General features: G+C 41.6%; 1 protein-coding gene across 3 annotated transcripts in view; it reads left to right on the top strand.

Moving 5' to 3' along the window:
* The window catches only part of psmd14 (proteasome 26S subunit, non-ATPase 14), a 115263-nt gene that overhangs the window by 91481 nt on the left and 2698 nt on the right, over nt 1-21084 (top strand). For all 3 annotated transcript variants that reach the window (XM_085986412.1, XM_085986413.1, XM_085986411.1), the window contains exons 7-10: nt 660-767; nt 5795-5869; nt 15653-15778; nt 15954-16016. In XM_085986412.1, coding sequence (XP_085842538.1) covers nt 660-767; nt 5795-5869; nt 15653-15778; nt 15954-16016 — 372 coding nt within the window. The remainder of the gene's footprint in view (nt 1-659; nt 768-5794; nt 5870-15652; nt 15779-15953; nt 16017-21084) is intronic.

Consider the following 21084-nt stretch of genomic DNA (forward strand, 5'->3'; position numbering starts at 1 on the left):
TTTATCATGCTTTGTTTTTGTCCTGATTGTGACACTGATGAGGGACGTCTTAATCTAACAGACAAGGGACAGACTCTTTACTTGGGCAGGGTAAGCAAAGGCATATGACTAGAGTAGAATGCAAGAGGGAGTTCCTTGCTGGCTATAATTTTGTTGTCATTTCGAGTATTGTGATCATTTCATTGATGTGACAGGACTGGGCTTTATGTATAATCCCTTAGCCTGTGCTCACTTTCAGTCTTATTCACTCCCTGTCATTCATATTGATTAGATGGGATCTGGCTGGTAAATATATGTAAGAACAACAGACTATTCAGTTATTGTATCAAGATGAGATAAATGAATTACATTATGTTCTTCCCAAAACATGTGGGCTATAAATAATTCTTTGGATAACTAGGCTGTAAGATGAGCAAACACACTTTCATAACTATATATTCCCCCACTGATGCTGCATACAAATTATGTGTTTAATTGATGTCACCTTGCATTACAAGTTATAAAGTGGTGTGCCGATGGCACAATCAGCAGGAAATTCCTTCTGTTTGGTTTTTCATTAAGTCTTTGTCTGGATAGGAGCCAAAGCCAGATGTGACACCAAGGTTTTACCATTCTCTTAAACTAAAATGGAATGACTTTTCTTTCCTTTCTTCAAATAGGTTGTTATTGATGCCTTTAGACTGATCAATGCTAATATGATGGTGTTAGGACATGAGCCGAGGCAAACGACTTCAAATCTTGGTCATCTCAACAAGCCATCTATCCAGGTAAATATATCCAGCAGTAAATTAACATTTCAATTTATGTGGTTAAAAGGAACAGTTTTTGAGAATGCAGATTTTATATTTTATCATAGAAGCATTTACTGAAGAGGAAAATTGGATCTTTTATATGTTGAAAGGTCTGGCTTATGTTATATCAACCGTACTCTTTAGTCTTGCGTATATTGCGCTCGGGGCCTGGCCATTTCAGATTACGTTAGAACCCATATAACACTATTTTTATCTGACTTTTTGATTTGCAAGCCCTAATTAATCACTGCAGTGAAAAAAAGAGCATTAGTGCTATTATAATATCAAGCATGAAGATCTGTAGGGGATCTCGGCTTATTGTTTTAAATTGTACTTTTATTGAAGTCTACAAAACTGTATAAAATAATGAGTAGAAAATGTGCCAGGGGTTTTGACTGGGCAGAGACAAGTCCATACATGCATGTTTCAGAGAATAGTTCCCTGACCCCTTTATGGCTATGCTGTAATGACCTCTCTTGTTAATTTCATGACATTGTTCCAAATCATTACTACAGGAATGGTATTCTGTAGATACAGAGCTAAATCAATATACAAGTAGAGTATTTTATGCCCTTTGATGAAATACTTTTAATTGCACCTGTTACCTAAGAAGGAATATCCATCTAAGGATAAATGCATGCCCCTTTGTGTTCCAAAAGGATCAATTTTAAGAAAAATTATTTTAAAATTATTCCCAGTTCAAGGATTTCTCCATAAAGTCCAGGAGACACCAATTTTAGGTAAGAAGATTTGATATGGACATGTTCTGGTAACATCAGACAGGAGTACAATGTAGTGAGTAGTCACAATCAGATTCTGTGGCGCACTTGTTTATTCAAACTGCAAGTTATAGTTTTATTAAGTCTAGGCCTGTTGTGTTCTTTGCGAACCAATGGTAAAACTCAGCAGCAACAAGGTCAGAAAAATAAAATGAAAAATTTCAATCAGCACGTATAAACAAGAACTACAGAAGTTGATGCTGGCTAACAGACATATAAACTAATTAACCTACACCAATCTTCCTATTTAATAATGGAGAGGAACTGTGCTATTGTTAAAGGGAATCTTAACCAGTACCTCTTATTCAAATTCAAAAAATTATGACTAATATTTTTCTTTGCTTCTGTTGATTTTAAAATGTACACACTTGTTACCACAGCACTGACACGGCCTTTATCAAAGTCACAAATGACATCCTATCTATTCTTCCTCATCCTTCTCGACCTGTCTGCAGCCTTTGACACAGTTGACCACACCATCCCCCTCGAATGCCTCTCCCCCGCTGTCCAGCTGGGTGGGACTGTCCTCACCTGATTCGATTCCTATCTATCGAGTCATAGCCAGCGAATCACCTGCAATGGATTCTCTTTCCACTACCACACCATTACCTCTGGTGTCCCCCAAGGATCTATCCTTGGCCCACTCCTATTTCTCATCTACATGCTGCCCCTCGGCGACATTATCTGAAAACACAACATCAGGTTCCACATTTACGCTGATGACACCCAGTTCTACCTCTCTCGACCCCGCCACTGTCTCTTATTTGTCACGCTGCTTGGCCGACATCCAGTATTAGATGAGCAGAAATTTACTCCAATTAAATATTGAGAAGATCAAAGCCATGTCTTCGGTCCCCGCGACAAACCTTGCTCCCTAGCCACCGACTCCATCCCTCTCCCTGGCCACTGTCTGAGGCTGAACCAGACTGTTCACAACCTTGGCGTCCTATTTGACCCTGAGCTGAGATTCTGACCCCATATCCTCTTAATCACCAAGACCACCTACTTTCACCTCTGTAACATCGCCCATCTCCGCCCCTGCCTCAGCTCATTTGCAGCTGAAGCCCTCATCCATGCCTTTGTTACCTCCAGACTCGACTATTCCAATGCTATCCTGGCCGGCCTCCCACCTTGCACCCTTTGTAAACTTGAGCTCATCCAAAACTCTGCTGCCCGTATCCTAACTCGTACCAAGTCCTGTTCACCCATCACCCCTATGCTCACAGACCTACATTAGTTCCTGGTCCGACAACACCTCAATTTTAAAATATTCATCCTTGTTTGCAAATCCCTCCATGGCCTCTCCCCACCCTATCTTTGTAAACTCCTCCAGCTCTACAACCCTCCAAGATCTCTGCGCTCCTCCAATTCTGGCCTCTTGCGCATCCTTGATTTTGTTTGCTCCACCATTGCCACCGTGCCTTTTAGCTGCCTAGGCCCTAAGCTCTGGAATTTCCTCCCTAAACGCCCCCGCCTCTATATCTCTCTCCTCCTTTTAAGATACTCCTTAAAATCTACCTCACCTGTCCTAATATCTCCTTATGTGACTCGGTGTCAAATTTAGTTTGATAACGCTCCTGGGTAGTGCCTTGGGATGTTTTACTATGTTAAAGGCGCTGTATAAATGCAAGTGGTTAGTAACAACTTAGCCTAGGGTTATATGGTTGATGAGAATAACTATCTCTAGATTTCAGCTTCACTTTTCAAGCTTCTAAGTCAGTGAAACTTCAGCGTAGTGCTGCGTAAGTTCAGTTAAACTCTCTTGGAGCCATTATCCACCTCAAACCTTTGGCTTGTACAACGATTATGGTGTCATCCAAAAGAATCAAATACTGAGGGACCTTAGTGATTGAAGCTTTATTTGTTCTTTGGCATGAAAATTGGGTGACTCTTTGTCCTGAGCCCCAAGATGCTTTTGGATGGTGTTCTGTTTAGCTCAAAGTTGTGATATTTTGCTTTTATTAGTCTCTCCAGTCAAACAAGAAACCGTTATTGCACTGTGTTAACATCAAGAATACGAAACCTTCCTTACTGTTTAGGAAGAACTAAACATTTTATCTTTCTTCCTCCCTCCTCCCCACTTCACCACCTATTAATCTAGACACTGGGTTCTCATCAATACCTACCACACTGATTAGTAGACTGTTGTGGGTTTTCTTGAGAAGGCATTTTTCAGTTGCCCTTGTCATACTTGTTACGAAACAAAACAGTCAGTGATGTAGCCCTCACATTCCTACATGATGTTGGTCTATAGATCTTTTTGTTTAGTACAGGGTAATATGTGACTTGGCGAAGCTATGCTTGAACCTACTTTAAACCCAGGACCTACTTACCTGAAGCATATTGTGGCAAAGGCAACCTATAATATATGGAATATAATATATAAAAAACGATGCTGTCAATAAACTCACAGTTAAAATTTCTAATCTCAATTCATTTTAATTTTAATCGGATATTTAATTGATATGGTTTGCACATGCACAAAAGTTTATGGTGATGAATTGTGAGGTGTACTGAAGGCACCAGACAGCTCCTAGTTTGATTGGCCTCGAAGGTAGATTGTGTCAAGGCAATGATTAATTGTAATTAAAATAGTAATCAACTTAAAATTCTTACCTAGGTATTCTCTGTAACTGCCACGATTAATACGTTAAAAAAGAGTCTCCAAAAAATTCATGCATTAATTGCTCAAGAAAAACGAATTAACTTTTCTATGCATAACATTGATCATTGGTAAAATTAAGGTATTCAAGCCTTCAAACCCCTGGACTATAATTTGTTAATTCTTTAATGAACTGAATTGTTTTTTTAGTGCATCAGCTGAGTAGAAAAGTCATTTTATAAAGGAGGAACCATCTATGTTTAATTCAAAAACAGCTATACAGCTGAAGACATTTATCCTTCTTAAAGGAAATTGGGTTTTTTGGTCCACTTGGTGAACTTGATGCTGCATATGTTCTGCAATAAATTTTAGTTTGGCCTTTTTTTAAAACAGGGAAGAAGTAGGGAGGAGGTTCTTAGATTAGTACAGGAGGGAATTATTGCCATTTTGAACAAAAATATCAAAGAAAGCAGTGATTTTGCTAAGTTATTCATGGTATGTGGAGTATACCTTTTTAAAGAATATCCTAAAGTTAATTAATTTACTTTTTAAAAAAATACACATCGTTATTTACAGATGGCTTGCTAGTGCTGTCAATGTCAATATTTTGACCTAGTTCCTGGTTCTGTGATTGAAGCAACTCGGGTTGCAAGATAGATGTAGACAGCTGTACCATGTTATTTGTAAACAAAGGCATGCATGTGAATCATAGATCCCAGTTACAAAAATAAAATTTAATACATTCGTTTAGATTTTTGATTTAATAATTTTAATTCAATAAAAACCAATTGTATGAGAATATTGCTTCTCTTTTTCTCAACCCCTTCATCAGGTTTCTTCCCTCATTGTTATTTTTTGTAGGCTGCACAAATTTTACAGAGGAACTCTCTGTGCTCTCAAAACATTTAAAAAAGCCTTATGAGGTGACTGGGCAATTTTCTCTGTTTCTGCTACTAGCTGCTGAGAAGAGTTGTTTTATTACCTTTTATTATTGGAGCATATTGTGGTATAGTGGATTTGATTTCCCCCACTTCACTGAGCTCCTCATCTTGGCCACATTGTTGTGAGGAGGCACAAAGCTGAAGCCAGCTGAATATTTCCGGTGACAAAGTAAAATTAGTGACCAAGTTGTCCAAAAACTCCACTCAATCAACATCTAACACTGATTCAGAGGAGTTACGAGTATTTGGTGGGGTGTGGTGGGGCGGGGAGAGTGGGGTGGGGGGGGTGGGGGAGGGGGGGGATGGTGAGGTGGAGTTTATCCTAAAATAAAATCAACAGAACGATGTGTTTTTCAGGTAAACCCTTGTAGACCAGTGTATTCTAAAAAGTACATTAGAGGCGATTGAATTTTTCTTTCAAATGAGTTTATGAATGAATTCCACTTTGAGGATTATTTTCAAATCTGGTCATAATTGACTGTGATATTGTAAATTTGATGTGAGAAACACAAATTGTGTGCGCTTATAAATGTGTTTGTACAGCAAATTGTTGCCAAGTACACCTTCTGTCAATTTTATTTTCAGCAAATAAGTTGAAACAACCAGATTATGCAGGTTAGCTCAGTCATGTAGATGTGCCCATTTCTATTGTTCAGTTATGATTTTTATACTTTTTTTTAGGCTTTGATTCATGGATTAAATAGACATTATTACTCTATCACCATCAATTACCGGAAGAATGAACTTGAGCAAAAGGCAAGTTTAATTATAAACCATAGTTTTATGTTTTAAAAAATAAAAGAATTCAGATTTACAGTTGTTTTACTATTTGTGTGTCATGGTGCATTTAATGTGTTGTATCTTAGATTGTCAAAAAAGTTAACTATGGATTACCCTTAATCACACTTCACATTTTCTTAAACTATCTAAGTTTGCCATTATAGAGCAGCTGCTTCATAATATAATACAACTATAATAGTTGTCATAGAAGGTCGGCAGACTTTATGTATTATCATTGTTCTGACCGACTCGGAGGGACAACAGTTAATAGCTAATGTAGCATCAGTGAAGCAGCCCAGTCATACACTGGAGGAAAAATCTCAACAACACTACAATTTTAAGATGTTTTCATGTACAACATAAATTGTATCGAATCATACAATGATCTAGCGCAGAAGGAGGCTGTTCAGCCCATCGTGCCTGTGCCGATTGTTTGCTAGAGCTATCTAATTAGCCCCTTTCCCCTGCTCTTTCCCCATAGCCTTGTCATTTTTCTCCAAGTATTTATCCAGTTCCCTTTTGAATCCATCCCTGAAAGGCAAGTTTATTTTTTCTTGTGAGCTGCCACTGTTTCAAGACTACAATTGCACTACTATATGGTAAAAGTTCCCATGTTTCTCACTTGTACATTGATTTTCATTCTTTTCTCAGTAATGGTTTCCTTTAATCTATAATTCTGTTTTTTTTAATTTATTTTTGTTGTGCCACATATTGTGGTGTGAATTATTTGCATACTTTGAAGTCGGTTTCTGTTTATTCCCTATCCTCCCCACAAGGTTTGGTGTTGAGACCTGAAATTATCATAGTTTTTTCTTTAGAGGAAGGTGAAGAATAATTGAAAAACTAAAAGTAACCTTTTAAAGAGGTGGTTTTGAGCCTAGATCACCATGGGTGTACTGATTAAACCCAAAACTAGGGACCACAGCCATCCTGCCCTTATGACAAAAATGCAAGCATTCTAGGTCAGAGAGAGACTCTTTGGGAGCTATTGAGGCACTCAGAATTGAACAGATCCAAATCTGTGGCCATGATGTTGATGTCATCTGGAGCAAGAGTGAAAGGATCGGTGCTACCTGACACAGCTGACATCACCTAATCATCAATTCTTAATGTACTTCATCATCTCTATTGAATCCTGCACTATGGGCTTGACACATCACCTTAGTTTCTCAGTTTTTAAAAAGCTAGAATAATCCAGGTACAGGATTTAAAAAAAATAGTTAGCTAGGAACCTGGCACATGGAAACCTATCAACATGCTTAAGAGTCTCCAAATCAAATGACTAAAAATTCACATAAGTAGACTTTCCATTTGTATACTATGGAACATACTTTCTCCAACATAGGAATGCACCCCATTAAGTTAAGCCTAGAGAACAGGTGCAAATTGGCAAGAACCACGTATAAGGAGCATTTACAAGGGGTAAGGTTAGGGCTAGCTTCACCCAAAGTTCTGAATTAAAATGGTGCAATGCAGTTACCAGCTTTTGGATAATGCAACACAGTCACAGAGAATATCTTTGTGACCTTGGCCAGGGCATTCTAAATGTTATAAGCATGGTAGATGTCAGAATGAAGGGATTTTAACAGGGAGTTTTGGAAGAGATTGGAACTGAGCTGGGAGACGACAACAGGTTTGAGAACCTTGCCAAGGAAAGGGAGGTTAAAAATGGGCAGCAGTTGGAGGGATCAGAAAGATGGAGAGTAGTTTTGAAAGGGAGAGGGGTGGTGCCTTAGTAAAAGGCATCATTAACAGTGTCAGCAAGTATGGCCGAGGAAAAGTAGTTCTGCACTGTTCCAGCCTTAATAGTTCAATCGTTGTTACATTAATACAATATGCTAAAACTTCTAAAACAATAACATCTTTATTTTTATATATATAAAAGGATTGTGGTGTCTGTCTGTGTATATGTCCGGGCATCACTCAAAAGTTATAGAGCGTACCTACACATATGTTATATCAAAAGAAAGCTTATGATTAGGGGAGTGTCATAAGCGTATTTACTTTTTGTTCAGACAAAAATTGTTCGGACAGTATACAAAAAACGTTCAAAAAACGGATAAAATCCGCTCATTAGCGGTTGACCAATCCTACCGCTCATTAGCGTTGAGTGACGTGATGGTTGACCAATCCTACGGGGGCACGGGGGGGGGGGGTTCATGGTGTTTGTGGGCGGGGCCTAATCCTTCAAACTGCCGTTAGTGCGGGAGCGGGAGCTGAGCTGAGGTGAGTGGCGGCCATTAAAGACTGGCCGGGCCTGAAGCTAAAAAAATGGTAATGGAGGTGAGGAAATTGTTGATTGATTAGTATTGATTCAGGAATTTCTCTCTCTCTCTCTCCTTCCCCCCCTCTCTCTCTCTCTCTCTCTCTCTCTCTCTCCATCTCTCTCTCTCCTTCCCCCCCCTCCCTCTCTCGCTCCCGAAGCGGGAGCTCAGCTGAGGTGAGTCGCGGCCCGATAGCCCGGCCGGGCCTGAAGCGCTAGGCCGCGCACGGTCACTGCGGCCTGCTAAGTCCTTCCCCCCCCCTCTCTCTCCTTCCCCCCTCTCTCTCTCTCTCTCCTTCCCCCCCTCTCTCTCTCTCCTCCCCCCCCCTCTCTCTCTCTCCTCCCCCCCCTCTCTCTCTCTCCTTCCCCCACCGCCCCCTTCTCTCTCTCTCTCTCTCTCGCTCTCTCCCGAAGCGGGAGCTCAGCTGAGGTAAGTCGCGGCCCGAGATTTTCCAAGCCCTTCCCCGGGTGGCAAATTATCAGAACGGCACTTAACAGTCTGAAGAGATCATTTAGAAAAGCTTCCCACAGGAGATGGAACTTTTGGCACTGTGAGATAACTGATCCCATCTGGGATTGAAGACTTTGCCTCCCTCTGAGGTCTGGGGCCTTCATAAGACCCAGTCCGGAACCCATCCTTGCTCTCAGCAGACGTGGCTTCCCTCGGCCCTATCTAGGGTGTGCTGTCTCTCTCTCTCTCCTTTCCCCCCCCCCCCTCTCTCTCCTTCCCCCCCCCCCCCTCTCTCTCCTTCCCCCCCCCCTCTCTCTCTCTCCTTCCCCCCCCCTCTCTCTCTCTCCTTCCCCCCCCACTCTCTCTCTCCTTCCCTCCCTCTCTCTCCTTCCCCCCCTCTCTCTCTCTCTCTCCTTCCCCCCCTCTCTCCTTCCCCCCCTCTCTCTCTCTCTCTCTCTCTCTCTCCTTCCCCCCCTCTCTCTCCTTCCCCCCTTCTCTCTCTCTCTCTCTCCTTCCCCCCTTCTCTCTCTCTCCTTCCCCTCTCTCTCTCTCTCTCTGCTTCCCCCCCTCCCCCCCTCGCTCTCCTTCCCCCCTCTCTCTCTCTCTCTCCTTACCCCCGCTCTCTCCCTCCTTACCCCCTCTCTCTCTCTCTCTCTCTCTCTCTCCCTCCTTCCCCCCCTCTCTCTCTCTCTCCTTCCCCCCCTCTCTCTCCTTCCCCCCTCTCTCTCCTTCCCCCCTCTCTCTCCTTCCCCCCTCTCTCTCCTTCCCCCCCTCTCTCTCCTTCCCCCCCTCTCTCTCCTTCCCCCCCTCCCTCTCCTTCCCCCCCTCCCTCTCCTTCCCCCCCTCCCTCTCCTTCCCCCCCTCCCTCTCCTTCCCCCCTCCCTCTCCTTCCCCCCTCCCTCTCCTTCCCCCCCTCCCTCTCCTTCCCCCCCTCCCTCTCCTTCCCCCCCTCCCTCTCCTTCCCCCCCTCCCTCTCCTTCCCCCCCTCCCTCTCCTTCCCCCCCTCCCTCTCCTTCCCCCCCTCCCTCTCCTTCCCCCCCTCCCTCTCCTTCTCCCCCTCTCTCTCCTTCACCCCCCTCTCTCTCCTTCACCCCCCTCTCTCTCCTTCCCCCCCTCTCTCTCCTTCCCCCCCTCTCTCTCTCTGCTTCCCCTCCTCTCTCTCTCTCTCTCTCTCTCCTTCCCTCTCTCTCTCTCTCTCCTTCCCCCTCTTCTATCTATCTATCTATCTTATCTTATCGCATAACGGAGCGGGCAAGGACACTGAACGCACAATTGCCAGAGATAGATTGTTAGGCAGGGGAGGGAGGGAGAGAGAGGTGGAGACAAGGGGAGGGAGGGAGAGGGGGAGGGAGGGAGAGGAGAGTGACCAGGCGAGACATACCCAAAACTGTAAAACCTGGAGTATATGGCTATTGGCGATCCCCATTAACAAAAAATGAAGTTAAACAACCACCTCCTGGGTGCTTAGGAAGAGTTCCTCAATCCCAACAGTCTCATAAACAGTTTTACAAAAAAGTCTCGGCAACGCCGGGCACCCCAGCTAGTTCTTAATAAAGGAAGATGTAATAAATAGATGAAGCAAGAGGAAGTAACTGAAACCATTCATCATCCTTTTGCTTGTACATTTAGGACCATCCTGCCTGTTATGGCATTGGCTTATTAGGTTATCTGGAGGTGAGTGAGTAGAATTCCAGCCCCTCAGTGACTGGCAGAACCAGGAGGCACAGACCTATGAGCAGCAATCTGGAGTAATGTGAAAATGCCTTGCTCAAGTGTTGGATTATTGGGTCTGCCCATCACTAGATAGGAGCCAATTCAACCCCAAAGAGCGCTCACTTACATTTCTACCCCCAAGAATACATTCTACCCAGGAGGATAGTCATTAGACAACTAATGATCAAGGGCTTGACCATTTGTTAAGTAGATATCAGTAATTCCTTCTGAGCAGCGTGGTGAACACTACAACTTGCCTTAAATGTGTGATTGCATTGCCCCCCATTTTTCTAAACACAGCATTAACATACACACGGCATCAGATGGTGATTTCACCAATTGGAGGTGCAGAGCATACTCATCGGCAACTGTTTAATCAAGTTACAGGGTTAATGGGTGATTCCAACTTAGAAGAATTCTCTCTTGAGTCACGTGCTAGGTTGTATAGTTGTGGATTTGATTTGGTCCTCTTGCTGCACCAGTAGAGATCCATTTTGAATAGATGAGCTCAATAGTAAACTGTTTGGAAATTATGTTGGACAATTCAAGGCCTAATATAACATCTGAAGTACAACATAACCATAGTGTTTGAATAAACACCTGCAAAAAGAAAAATTCAAGCTTCAACTTTTCCGAGATAATTCATATGATAGGTGTACACTTTAAGGATTAATAATTTCACACAGCATTTAGCCCTAGCATTAAAAATACATAAAATTTTGGTCCACCTACCTCTTCCCATTTCTCTCAATGAATTCCAGTAGTCTGTCAGGATATTCATTACTGTACAGCTCCTAAATATTTTGAAATTTAATGTCGATTCCATGATATGTACCATGAGAGCTTTATCCTATTGGAAGAACTATTGATATCTATGAATGGAGACAATCGATTCATTGATTGTCTCTTATGTAGACAAATCATTATCTGGATAAATACTTTAAGCAGAAAAAATTGCAGGGCTATGAGGAAAGAGCAGGGGAGTGTGGGACTAATTAGATAGCTCCTCCAAAGAATCCGCAAAGGTGCGATGGGCCAAATGGCCTCCTTCTGTGCTGTATCATTTTATGATTCCATAAGGTCATGGAACAACATTTAGCTAAATGGGTAGAATGCGTTCTTGGTATTAATGTCTGGAGGTAAGGAACCTCTTGAAAGAGTTGAGGTCCATTTGAAGAGACAGCGGCCTAGAAATTGAGTTTGCGCTGCGCCAGGGCTTTAGCGCCGGAAGTTAGCGCCGGCGCTAAGTCCCTTTGCGCGCGCCAAAAATTCAGTAGCGCCGCGCCCAAACGGCTGCCGGCGCTACTGAAGGGTTTTAGCGCCTGAAAACTGGCGCAACGCGCCGCATTGCAGCGCTATTCCGGCGCTGCGGCGCCTGCTGCGGTGCGGCAGGCTCGGGAAGTGCAGGCCTCCTCCTTCCGTTAAGGAGGAGCTGCCTGCACCCGGCCGCGGCCCGCGCAAATCTCTGCAAAAATGAGCCCGGCACCTCGGACAAGTGCCGGGCTTGCATCTGTTCCGGGGGGGTGGGGGGGGGGGGAGAAGTCCGGGGAGGGAGCTGCGGGCAGGCGGCCGGCGGGAAAGCGGCCGGCCGCCGCGCCTCCTTAAAGCGCCGGCGCAGACTCCAGCAACACTCGTTTGCCGGAGTCTTAGTTGCGGCTGCCACTGGCGAGGCGGCCGCAACTGAATTTCGGCTTGGGGCCGGGTTACCACGGCAACCGGGACGCTGCGCACACCGATGACGTCATCGGTGCCGGCGCAGCGCTACCGGTCTACCGCCGCGGAAGGGCCCCAGGCAATTTAGGAACCGGCGCCAATTGCAGCGCTAGGCCCTCTAGCGCCGCAAAATCGGTGCTAAGGGCACTGAATTTCTAGGCCAGCCTCTGCACTCTCATTTCCTTTCAAGCTCAAATAAGTTCCAAGTTCACAAAACAACCAATGTTAACACTATTCATGTGAAAAAGAGATATAGGCCCTGAAATTGCGGTCTCCGTGACAGCGTACTCCAAGTACGCCATCGTAATTCATTTGAAAGGCCCCGCAACTTCCGGCGAAATCTGGAACTTAGGATCTGTCAAGGTACGCCTTGACAGAGCATCCGAACCACCTGAAAAATTAGTATTACTGGTGCAGAGTTGGTTGCTAAATTTGCTGATGACACAAAGATAGGTAGGAAAGTAAATTGTGAAGTGGACATAAGGAGGCTACAAAGGGATATAGATAGGTTAAGTGAGTGGGCAAAGATCTGGCAAATGGAGTATAATGTGGGAAAATGTGAAGTTGTCCATTTTGGCAGGAAGAATAAAAAAGAAGCATATTATCTAAATGGTGAGAGATTGCAGAGCTCTGAGATGCAGAGGGATCTGGGTGTCCTAGTGCATGAATCGCAAAAGGTTACTATGAGGTACAGCAAGTAATTAGGAAAGCTAATAGAATGTTATCGTTTATTGCGAGAGGAATTGAATACAAAAGTAGGAAGGTTATGCTTCAGTTATACAGGGCATTGGTGAGACCACATCTGGAGTACTGTGTACAATATTGGTCTCCTTATTTATTTAAGGAAGGATGTAAATGCGTTGGAAGCAGTTCAGAGAAGGATTACTGGACTAATACCTGGAATGGGCGGGTTGTCTTATGAGGAAAGGTTGGACAGGCTAGGCTTGTATCCGCTGGAGTTTAGAAGAGTAAGAGGTGACTTGATTGAAACATATAAGATCCTGAGGGGTCTGGACAGGGTGGATGTGGGGAGGATGTTTCCTCTTGTGGGAGAATCTAGAACTAGGGGTCACTGTTTAAAAATAAGTGGTCGGCCATTTAAAACAGAGATGAGGAGAAATTTTTTCTCAGAGGGTCGTGAGTCTTTGGAACTCTCTTCCTCAGAGGGCGGTGGAAGCAGAGTCTTTGAATATTTTTAAGGCAGAGGTAGATAGATTCTTGGTAAGCAAGGGGGTGAAAAGTTATGGCGGGTAGGCGGGAATGTGGAGTAGTCGGATCAGCCATGATCTTATTGAATGGCGGAGCAGGCTCGAAGGGCCGAATGGCCTACTCTTGCTCCTAATTCGTATGTTTGTAACTGCCCAGCAATTGCCCACACAACTCTTACAACTGGTAAAAGCAGGCGTAAGGCCTGCTTTCATCAGTGTATATGGGTATATATAAGGCTTAAATAAAACATTTAAAAATCCAAAATTATGCACATACACTTTAAATGAGTTTATGCAAATATTAAGATGTTTAAAATTATTTATTAAAATTTTTTTAAAAATTTGAGCTTGGTGCAATGAAGGAACTTAAGAATAAAATTGCAATTCAGTACATTTATAATTATTAGAATTCTGTACATTGTATGATTATTTGGGGATTCCATTGTACATCATTAGGGGATTCCCTTTGTAAATGATTGCAATGGAATCCTCCTTTGTCATTGGGGAACTGGGCCCACATGATCCCAGGGATGCTGCCGAACCGCCTACGTCCCTGGGATCCGTGGGCCTTTACGCTGCTGTCTGCCTGGAGACCCGAGACCACAGCTCTTCGCATCCTGGACGCCAGGAGGTACTTTCGGAATTGTTTTGCGGGTCGGAGGCGTACTCCGGATTTACACCTCCGACCGCAATTTCTAGGCCAATGATGCAGGTTTACCCCAAATCACAAGTAACATCTTCAGATTAAATCTGAGGTAGTACATAGACCATCTGATCTAGTAACAAAACAGTTTTTCTATCACCTGTTTCTATTATGTATCAGTAAACACAAGTAGTCCAAATACTCCCTGCACTTCTCAGTGTTGCATGCCTCTGGACCCATAGAGATTTCTAGGCCTTTTTCTCCTGACTTTTTTGTAGGATGGGGAAAATGATTTATATCAGCAGCTGGCTCCATGCACCCTCTTTCTTGATTCATTTAGGAATTGTTTCATTACTTTAGAAACTGTTGTAAAGTACTGGCTAATATACATGTTTTGTGCTAGGGTGAGAATGTCTTTTAGGAGATTAGAAACACTACTTTTACCAAAGCACATGAAAACTTTTTAAGTGTTTTCTGGCACAGTGGTATCTTGAACATTGTGGAAAATTTTCACCATAGATCAAGATTCTTACCAAGCCTTTAAAAGTAGAAGTAGAAAATATGCTGTTGGCTGTTACACAGAGTACCAATGCTAGCTGGCCAGAAATGCATTCCTGTAGAAGTGGTGTTCTTATCTAAAGGATGATGCTGTTCTGGAGGCATTCCCTTAACATGTTGATCATCTAAAACTCAAAATCCAAATATTGCTGAAAGGCTTTCAACCAGTGGGCCATTCTGTTACAGGTCAGACAATCAATCTGTTACAGGTCAGACAATCAATTCCATACCGCTAGCAGATGTAGACATAACCATGGTGGGAGGGTGAGACAATCATGAAAGCTAATAATAGTGTCAAACCTTTATTAAAACCTTTATTAATAAATATACGTATGAACAATCTTGGGAGCATGGTATATGTAGAAGACTAAATGAAGACTTTTGTTTCAATGAATGTGTATATCCTCTATTAAAAACCTCTGCTGCCTACTTTTCACCCTACATCCTTGTACGTTGTGGTAAGGAGAAGTGTTTATATGCACTGTGGTATGTGGATTGTGGTGTGTTCTGATATGAAATCCTAAGGGACAGATGTATGTTCGCCTGTGGGTTATCTAAGATTTGACCCATGGTATATGGGGGCGGCCTTTTTGAAATTAAGATGATCTTTGAATTATCGAGCAATACTAGGACTGCACTTATTTCCTTTTTATAATTTCTTATTTTAACTGACATTAAACACAGTAAGGAGTTTAGTAAATGGAGCCACAGTAATGGTAACCTGGAAGATTGGGTTGTTATTATTGTACCTGTGTCCAGTAGAGCAGTAATATGGTTGAATGCAGGGGATTGCTTAGGCATATTGGAGTCCTGGATAGGGAACAGCAGACCTAAATTAAGGTAGGATGCACTTCAGAAATGCAATCTTCATGGATTTAGCATCAATTTAATATACGAACATCATAAATTTAACACGCACTAAGTGAAAAAGCTCTTGCAGACCAACCACTCAGACATTAATCACTGAGATTAATGGGGCACAATCTCTGACAAGTGGTTACCCACCTTATGATGGTCCAGGGGGAAGGGCAGTGTGACGTGTTGGGAGTACCATCATCTGATGGCATAGTACCAACCTGCCACAGGGCAGAATTTTAATTGTCACTTGTGCTAGATTTTCAAATGACAGTTGCAGCCCATTAATGCTGAAATCCTGCTTCCTGCTGTTCAATAAATAGACATTTATCTTGGGTTTTATTCTCTACTGCAGATGTTGTTGAACTTACACAAGAAAAGTTGGATGGAAGGTCTGACACTTCAGGACTACAGTGAGCATTGTAAACTTAATGAAACTGTTGTGAAAGAAATGCTGGAATTGGCCAAGAACTACAATAAGGTAAAGAACAATCATGTTAGAGAACTATAACTGCTCTATACTGGTAAAGCTATTGCATTCAAAAATAGTTTTACCCCTAGCATCTATTTTTTTAAACCCTGTAGTAATTTGCAGTAAATGTTTTGGTGAGACAATAATAAACTGTGTACATTTCCAATATTTATTTCCCTTATAGGCTGTAGAGGAGGAGGATAAAATGACTCCTGAACAACTAGCAATTAAAAATGTTGGGAAACAAGTGAGTATGGAATGTCTGAATGACCTAGAGCATGTTTTCCCATAATCATTTTAATCATAAATGAATCGATGATCAGGATGAGTTGTGTTTTTTGGAAGTACTGTGATTAAATATGTAAATCTTCATATAGATCTTCTTTGGCGTTGGTCACAGGTAAACCGGGATTTGGAGTATGATTGCAATGATTAGCCTCAAACTTAGTTAGGCCTTTAAGTCCACTGCTCAGGTACCCCTTGGGGAACTAGGGATGCTTTCAGCACAGAGGGAGGACATTAGCCCCATCATATCTGTGCCGGCTCTTTGCAAAAGCAATCCAATTGTCCTGCACTCTCCCTAATAGCTCTGCCTCAAATGTTTGTTTGCTCTTTCCTCAATAGATGCAAAGGTCTTTGTCTCATCCACTCCCTGGACAAAGCATTTCATGCTCTAACAAATGCTTATAAGAAAACTTCTCCTAACCTCTATCCCCATGCTCTTAAATTGATTACCCCATATCACTGACTTGCCAACCAGAGGAAACAATCTTTCCCTACTTACCCCATCAACATCATTCATCATTTAAAAATAAAGTTGTCCTAATTTCATCTTAAGCTTCTCTCCTACTGTGAAAGTAATCCCTGTATCACAAATCTCTTCTCATAACTATAGTTTCTCATCTTGAAGAATCTACACTGTATGCTGTTTATGATTTTAGTGTCCTTTCTATGACTGGGCACCCCAAACTGCATGTGGTACTCTAACTTGTGGTCTAATCATTGTTATGTACAAATTTCTCATAATGACTTTGCTTTTGTACTCTATATCCTTGTTTATAAAACCCAGAATGCTGCTACTCATTTTTTTCTATGGCTTTCTCTTTCTATGCTTGCCGTTTCAATAAGTTATGTACTTACTCCTCTAGGTCACATCCTTAAGTATCTTTCCATTTAGTGTAGACTCCCATTCTTTGCTTATTTTCCCCAAAATGTGTTACCTGACACTTCCTTGCATTGAATTGCATCTTTCAGCTGTCTGCTCATTCCACCAACCTGCCTGTGTCCTTCCTAAGTATTTTGTAGTCCTCCTCACCTGTGTTCCAAACTCCCTACTTTTATGTTGCCTGCAAATTTTGATACTCTGCTCCCTACACTAATCCCTATGATATACCACTTCTATCCTTCTCCAGTTTGAGTAACACCATTAACCCTTTTGATTCCTGTCTGCCAACCAATTTTCTATCCACGTTGCTAAATTTCCCCTTAAACCAGATGTCTGAATTTTTGTAACAAGCCTGTGAGACAACTTATTAATTACCTTCTGAAGATCCATATACAGTACATCAATTGCATGCCCTTTATCTATACAATTAGTTACTTCTTCAAAAACTATTAAATTTGCCAAATACGACTTGCCCATGTTAGCTCCATGGTGGCTGTTCTCAATTATCCTGTAGATCTCTAAATGCTCAATAATTTGATCTTGATTTATGGAGTCTAAAAGTTAGCCTACAATTGGTGTTAGACTAACTGGTCTGTAGTTATCCAGTTTATCCTTCTTTCAAGCCATTCTCCTGATAGAATTTATGTATCTAAGGAGGATTGAAAAATTGTGGATATAATACTAAACCAAAGATTAAAAATTAGGATGAGAGCAAAGGTCAGGGTACAAAAGAGATAAAAAAATAATTTACTCGGGGAACAGAAAACTTTATAGGAAGTAATAATAAAATACCTGATAAAAATAAAGCAGGAGTAATGAAAAATAAAAGCATATTAAATTGCCTGTATAGCAATGTACAGAATATCAGCAACAAAACAGGGAAATTGGAGGCAATAATTAGAAGTGAGGAAATAGATGTACAGGAAACTCTCGATTTACCGGCACCTAAATAACCGGAAATCTCTGTTAACCGGCAAAATTCAGGAGTAGGTTCAGTTAAGTTTTACTTCAGATTAGTGGCCGTTCCTGGATCAGTGGCCGTGTAACCAGGGTTCCTGCACCTGTTGCTATGCAACAGGGATGCCTGGATCTGTGGCCGTGTATGGGGCTCTTGTACCTTTTACTATACCTCTCTGTAATACGGACTTTTTGATAAGCCGGCACCACGCCGGTCCCGTCTGTGCCAGATAAAAAAGAGTTTCCTGTAATAGGGATAACAGAAACATGGCTGCAGACAGGACTGGATTGGCATTTAAATATTGCTGGCTATAATGTATTTAGAAATAATAGTGAAGGAAGAAGGGGTGATGGGGTAGTTGTGTTCATCAGAAATAACACAGTAGCAGTAGCAAGAAAGGATATAACTAACAAAGAGATAAAACAGAATCCATATGGATGGAGATAACTGATAAGAATCAATTGGTCACACTATTAGGGGCATACTAAATAGTGGAAAGGAACTGGAGGACGAAATATGTAGTCAAATATATGAAATGAGTATGACACAGAATTATAATCATGGTAGATTTCAACTATCCCCAAATAAACTGGCAGGGAGAGGGAGTGAATGAGAAGAGGGTGGAGTTTTTACAGTGTGTACTTGATTGCAGTCTGACCCAATATGTAAGAAGACCAACAAGGGAGGAAACATTGCTTAGACCTATTAAATGAACCAGAGCAAATAAAAGAAGTAAGCATGGGAGAACATCTAGGAAGTAGTGATCACTATATAATAAGGTTTAAGATAATGATAGAGAGATATAGATAGAACAAATACCAATGTAATAGACTAGAAAAAAGCCAACTATGAGGGAATGAGGATGGAGCTAAAGGAAGGTAAATTGGAGAAAAATATTGACAGAGGTAGGACAACTGTGGGCAATATTTAAAGGAGATTTCAGGGGAAATATATTCCACTAAAAATAAGAGAAAACTAGCCAAGAATGCGATGCCATGGATAAATAAAGGGGTGAGTATAAAATTGAATCTAAAGGAAAAGGTACATCATCAATAAACAGATGATGATAAAAAGGAATATGATGAGCTTAGGAAAAAGGTAAAAAGACTAAGGAAGGCAAGGTGTAAATATAAAATGAATATATCAAAGAATATAAAAATAAATAGTAAAGTATTCTATAGACACAAGTAACAAAAGGAGAATTAAGATAGGGATAACGTCACCAGGAGGTGAGCTAGATAAACTCGCGGGATGATACTGAAATTGTAGAGATACCAAATAGATACTTTGCGTCAGTTTTCACTGTAGAGGTTAACAAAGAAGAAATGACAACAATAGAAGTCGAGGGAGATACAGTATTACAACAGCTAAGATAGAAAGAAAGGAGATACTAGACAAACTTAAGGAGGACAAATCCCTGGGTTCAGATCAATGTTCCCTGTATTTTTTTTTTGGTTGTGCAGCTCGTTCAAATTTCTGCACATGCGCAGTTTGTCCATTTAAAAGCCGGTGAGCCGGCTGCGCAGATCCTGCAGACAGTCTCGCAGCTTATAGGGAACATTGGTCCAGATGGCTTTCACCCATGGATACTCAATAGAGACTAGCAAGGAGAGAGCAGAAGCACTAACATCCATATAGAAAAATGAATAGTGTCAGATGACTGGTGAACATCAAATGTAATTTCTATCTTCAAAAAGGAAGGTAGAACTAATCCAGGAAACTGTAGATCAGTTGGATTAATGGAAGTGGTAGGAAAGATAATAGGATTTTACAAAACATTTAGAGATGGAGAATATAATAAAAAATAGTCAGTATGAATTTCTCAAAGGAAGGTCATGTTTAACCTACCTTATTGAATTCTTTGAAGAAGTGACAAGGAGTAGACAAGGGCATTGTCGTGGATGTGGTATGCGTGGATTTTCAGAAGGCCTTCAATAAGGTGCTACATAAGCGACGTGACAAAGATCAGGGTGTGTAGAGTCAGAGGCCAGGTAGCAGAATGGATTGAAAGATGGCTACAATTTTCTGGTTTGGCAGAAAGTGGGAATTGGTGTCCCACAAGGATCTGTGCTGGAACCACTGTTGTTCAGTGTATGTAAATGATTTGGACTCAGATTGGAGGTATGGTGTTGAACTTTACAGATGAAATTGGGGGGTATATCTAATAATGTGGAGGAATGCACCAAAATACAGAAAGACATAAACAGAGTGAGTGGATAAATGGCAAATTAAATTCAATATAGTGAAGTGTGGGTTGGTTCATTTTGGTAGGAAGAATAAGGAGCCCACTTATTCCATAGAAGGGATGAAACTAAATAGAGTAGAGAAGCAAGGAGATCTGGGAATACAGATACATAAATCACTAAAAATAGCAACAGAAGTTGATAAGGCCATAAAGAATGCAAATAAAGTACTGGGGTTCATTTCTAGAGGAATAAAATATAAAAGTAGGGAGGTAATGTTAAATTTATATAGAATCTTGGTTAAACCACACTTTTAGTTCTGGTCTCCATACTACAAAAAGGATATTGAAGCATGGGAGAATGTCAAGAAAAGATTTACAAGGATGTTACCAGGATTGAGAGAATGAAACTATCAGGAAAGATTGAGTAGGCTGGAGCTTTTTTCCCCCTGCAAAATAGAAGACTTAAGAGGAGATCTGATAGTGGTCTTTAAAATTATGAAGGGTTTCAAGAAACTGGATGTGGAAAACTATAGTTGAGTCCATAACAAGGGGTATAAATATAAGATCAAAATACAAGACCACTAACAGCTCAAATAAAGAATTTAGGAGGATTTTTTTTTAAGAAAAAAGAAAGACTTGCATTTATATAGCACCTTTCACAACCTCAGGATGCCCCAAAGAGCTTTACAACTAATGAAGTACTTTTGAAGTTTAATCATGGTTATAATGTAGGAAATGTGGCAGCCAATTTTCAAGCTGCAAGGTCCCACAAACAGCAATGAGATAAAGACCAGATAATCTGTATTTTAGTGATGTTAGTTGAGGCAGAAATATTGGCCAGGACACTGGGGAGAACTCACCTGCCCTCCTTCAAATGGTGTTCTGGGATCTTTTACATCCACCCGAGGGCAGATGGGGCCTCGGTTTAACGTCTTGTTGGAAAGACTGCTCCTCTGACAGTGCAGCACTCCCTCAGTGCTGCTCTGAAGTGTCAAACCTAGATAATG

This window comes from Somniosus microcephalus, chromosome 4 (genome assembly GCF_052327205.1).
Source record: "Somniosus microcephalus isolate GS21.2 chromosome 4, FLI_Smic_1.0, whole genome shotgun sequence".
In the NCBI taxonomy this organism is placed as follows: Eukaryota; Metazoa; Chordata; class Chondrichthyes; order Squaliformes; family Somniosidae; genus Somniosus; species Somniosus microcephalus.